Source organism: Mandrillus leucophaeus, unplaced genomic scaffold (assembly GCF_000951045.1).
Source record: "Mandrillus leucophaeus isolate KB7577 unplaced genomic scaffold, Mleu.le_1.0 Scaffold93, whole genome shotgun sequence".
Taxonomy (NCBI): domain Eukaryota; kingdom Metazoa; phylum Chordata; class Mammalia; order Primates; family Cercopithecidae; genus Mandrillus; species Mandrillus leucophaeus.
In genome coordinates this window covers 2,715,806-2,719,120 of record NW_012110141.1, presented here as the reverse complement: position 1 = coordinate 2,719,120, position 3,315 = coordinate 2,715,806, and the positions used below count along the sequence as shown (strand labels likewise).

General features: G+C 54.8%; 1 protein-coding gene across 1 annotated transcript; it reads left to right on the top strand.

The window, feature by feature from the left end:
* Nucleotides 1–6: 6 nt before the first annotated feature.
* Nucleotides 7–1,589, top strand: PRKACG (protein kinase, cAMP-dependent, catalytic, gamma). The gene has a single exon (XM_011970146.1). The coding sequence runs from the start codon at nt 31–33 to the stop codon at nt 1,081–1,083; it is 1,053 nt and encodes a 350-aa protein (XP_011825536.1). The 5' UTR covers nt 7–30; the 3' UTR covers nt 1,084–1,589.
* Nucleotides 1,590–3,315: the final 1,726 nt, after the last annotated feature.

Below are 3,315 nucleotides of genomic sequence, written 5' to 3'. Positions count from 1 at the left end.
GAGACCCCCGCCCCGGCCGCCACCACCGCCATGGGCAACGCCGCCGCCAAGAAGGACACCGAGCAGGAGAGCGTGAACGAGTTCCTAGCCAAAGCCAGAGGAGATTTCCTCTACAGATGGGGAAACCCCGCTCAAAACACCGCCAGCTCGGATCAGTTTGAACGGCTCAAGACGCTGGGCAAGGGCTCCTACGGGCGGGTGATGCTGGTGAGGCACCGGGAGACCGGCAACCACTACGCCATGAAGATCCTCGACAAGCAGAAGGTGGTGAGGCTGAAGCAGGTCGAGCACACACTGAACGAGAAGCGCATCCTGCAGGCGATCAACTTTCCGTTCCTTGTCAAGCTCCAGTTCTCCTTTAAGGACAACTCCAACCTGTACCTGGTGATGGAGTATGTGCCGGGTGGGGAGATGTTCTCTCACCTACGGCACGTCGGAAGGTTCAGCGAGCCCCAGGCCTGTTTCTATGCCGCCCAGGTCGTCCTGGCCTTCCAGTACCTACACTCGCTCGACCTCATCCACCGCGACCTGAAGCCCGAGAATCTCCTCATCGACCAGCAGGGCTACCTGCAGGTGACGGACTTCGGTTTCGCCAAGCGCGTGAAGGGCCGCACTTGGACCCTGTGCGGGACCCCAGAGTACCTGGCCCCCGAGATCATCCTGAGCAAAGGCTACAACAAGGCCGTGGACTGGTGGGCCCTAGGGGTGCTCATCTATGAGATGACCGCGGGCTTCCCGCCCTTCTACGCCGACCAGCCCATCCAGATCTACGAGAAGATCGTCTCTGGGAAGGTGCGGTTTCCCTCCCAACTCAGCCCTGACCTCAAGGACCTGCTGCGGAGCCTGCTGCAGGTGGACCTCACCAAGCGCTTCGGAAACCTCAAGAACGGGGTTGGCGACATCAAGAACCACAAGTGGTTTGCCACAACCAACTGGATCGCCCTCTTTGAGAAGAAGGTGGAAGCTCCCTTCATCCCGAAGTACACAGGCCCTGGGGATGCCAGTAACTTTGACGACTACGAGGAGGAAGAGATCCGGATCTCCGTCAATGAGAAGTGTGCCAGCAAGTTTGCTGAGTTTTAGGGGTGTGCTTGTGCCCCTGTGGGTTTTCTTTCCTTTCATTTTCTTTTTGGTGGGTTGGGGGGTGGGTGGGTTGGTTTGAACAGCCAGAGGGCCCCAGAGTTCCTTGAATCTAATTTCACCCTCACCCCACCCTCCAGGGTTGGGGGAACAGGAAGCCCAGATATTTGGAGGAATAGACACACCAGCTGCTCCCTCACCCCCTATGCCTTCCGGGCCCATCTATTCTTCTCCCTTCCTCCTCCCACAGGGTCCGCCTTGCCCCAGCCCACTTCTGCCTGTTTTAAACGAGTTTCTCAGCTATATTCAGGCCAGGTCTTGCTGGTGTATCCAGGGACAGGGTGTTGAAAGGGGGGCTCAAACTTAACTCCAGCCCCCAACAGGCACCACTTATTAAGAGAGGATGAATGAAAAGCACACCTGCCCTTTGGAGTAATCCTGCCTGCCTGGGAAGGAGAGAGGTTTAGTGCCATGTATAAGTGGGCTGCTTGCTAGAATAAAAAATAAAATTAAAAAAAGAAATTAAAAATCTGATTTAAGTTCCACCAGTGTCCCCTTTCCACCTTCCTCTACTTCCACCCCTCCCGCCCTTCCCACCTTCCCATGTCTCCCCATTTCCCAGATCCATTTTAACAAATCCAGGAAGCAGAGTGACTTTGGAAGGAGGCCCTGGGGTTTGAACTTCCCCCATGAACTGCTGATTTCCCCTTCCCCCCTCCCCAGGGGCATCCTCTACCACTCTTGCAAAGGTCTCAGTTCCTTTAGGAAGCCTCCACTCTCTTCTTCCCCAACGGACTTTTCTTCACCCTTGGGCTTTGGGACCCAGACAAAGCAGCGGCCCCACTCCCTGCCAAAGAGGAGTTGTCCCCTGAAAAGACAGAGGGGGAGTCCCAAGCCCAGGTCGTTCTTCACAGCAGCATTTCCCCAAAACTCTTTAATTTTATTCTCAGCTGGATTGTAATGCCCAGCCTCCCCTTCTGGGAAGGCAATCCTGCAAAAGGACGTGGAAGAGGCCCAGTCCCTCCACTTCTACCTCATGGCCCAGGGTTCAAGGCTAGGATTGCTAGGGAGGGGCTGCCTGTTTTATTCACCCAGCAGCTTCTGCCTCCTCCCATCCTGGGTGCCCCTCCTCCAGCCTAGCTGTCAGCCATCCTTCACCTCTTCTCCCCTGCCACCCCTGTGCTGGTTTCAATTTTTTTTTTTTTTTGAGATGAAGTTTCACTCTATCACCCAGGCTAGAGTGCAATGGTACGATCTCGGCTCACTGCAACCTCCGCCTCCCAGGTTCAAGTGATTCTCCTGCCTCAGCCTCCTGAGTAGCTGGGATTACAGGGGCCCACGACCACCCCTGGCTAATTTTCGTATTTTTAGTAGAGACGAGGTTTTGCCATGTTGGCAGGCTGGCCTTGAACTCCTGACCTCAGGTGATCCAACCGCCTTGGCCTCCCAAAGTGCTGGGATTGTAGGCGTGAGCCACCACCGCCCCCCGCCCCGGCCTGTTTTCTTTCTTAATGGAAAAGTGAGGAGCTGCTGGCGAGCCACCTCATTCATCGTCATATTTCCCCCTCTCATCACTTCTCCCCATCCCAGGAGGAGCTCTCAGGCCTGGGGTGGTGCCCCAGGTGGGCTCAGGGTGATTCGACCTACTTGCTGTGAAAGGATGAGATTTCCTCTTGAACAGTGTGCTGTTGTAAACACGTGTCAAAACTATTACCAACAAGGCCGGGTGCTGTAATCCCAGCACTTTGGGAGGCCGAGGTGAGTGGATCACTTGAGGTCAGGAGTTTGAGAACAGCCTGGCTAACATGGCAAAACCCCGTCTCTTCTAAAAAATACAAAAATAGCCGGGCGTAGTGGCATGTGCCTGTAATCCCAGTTACTTGGGAGGCTGAGGCAGGAGAATCGCTTGAACCTGGGAGGCGGAGGTTGCTATGAGGCCGAGATCGCATCACTGTACTCTAGCCTGGGTGACACAGTGAGACTCTGTCTCAACAAAACAAAACAAGAAACCAACTATTATGAATAAAATTGTATTTAAAAAGAACTGGCAAAACTAATCTATGATGCTGGAAGTCATAATAGTGACCTTTGAGGATGGCATTGGTGGAGAGGGGACATGAAAGAGCCAGGAGGTGGCCGGGCACAGTGGCTCACGCCTGTAATCCCAGCACTTTGGGAGGCCGAGGCGAGCGGATCACGAGGTCAGGAGTTCAAGACCAGCCTGGCCAACATGGT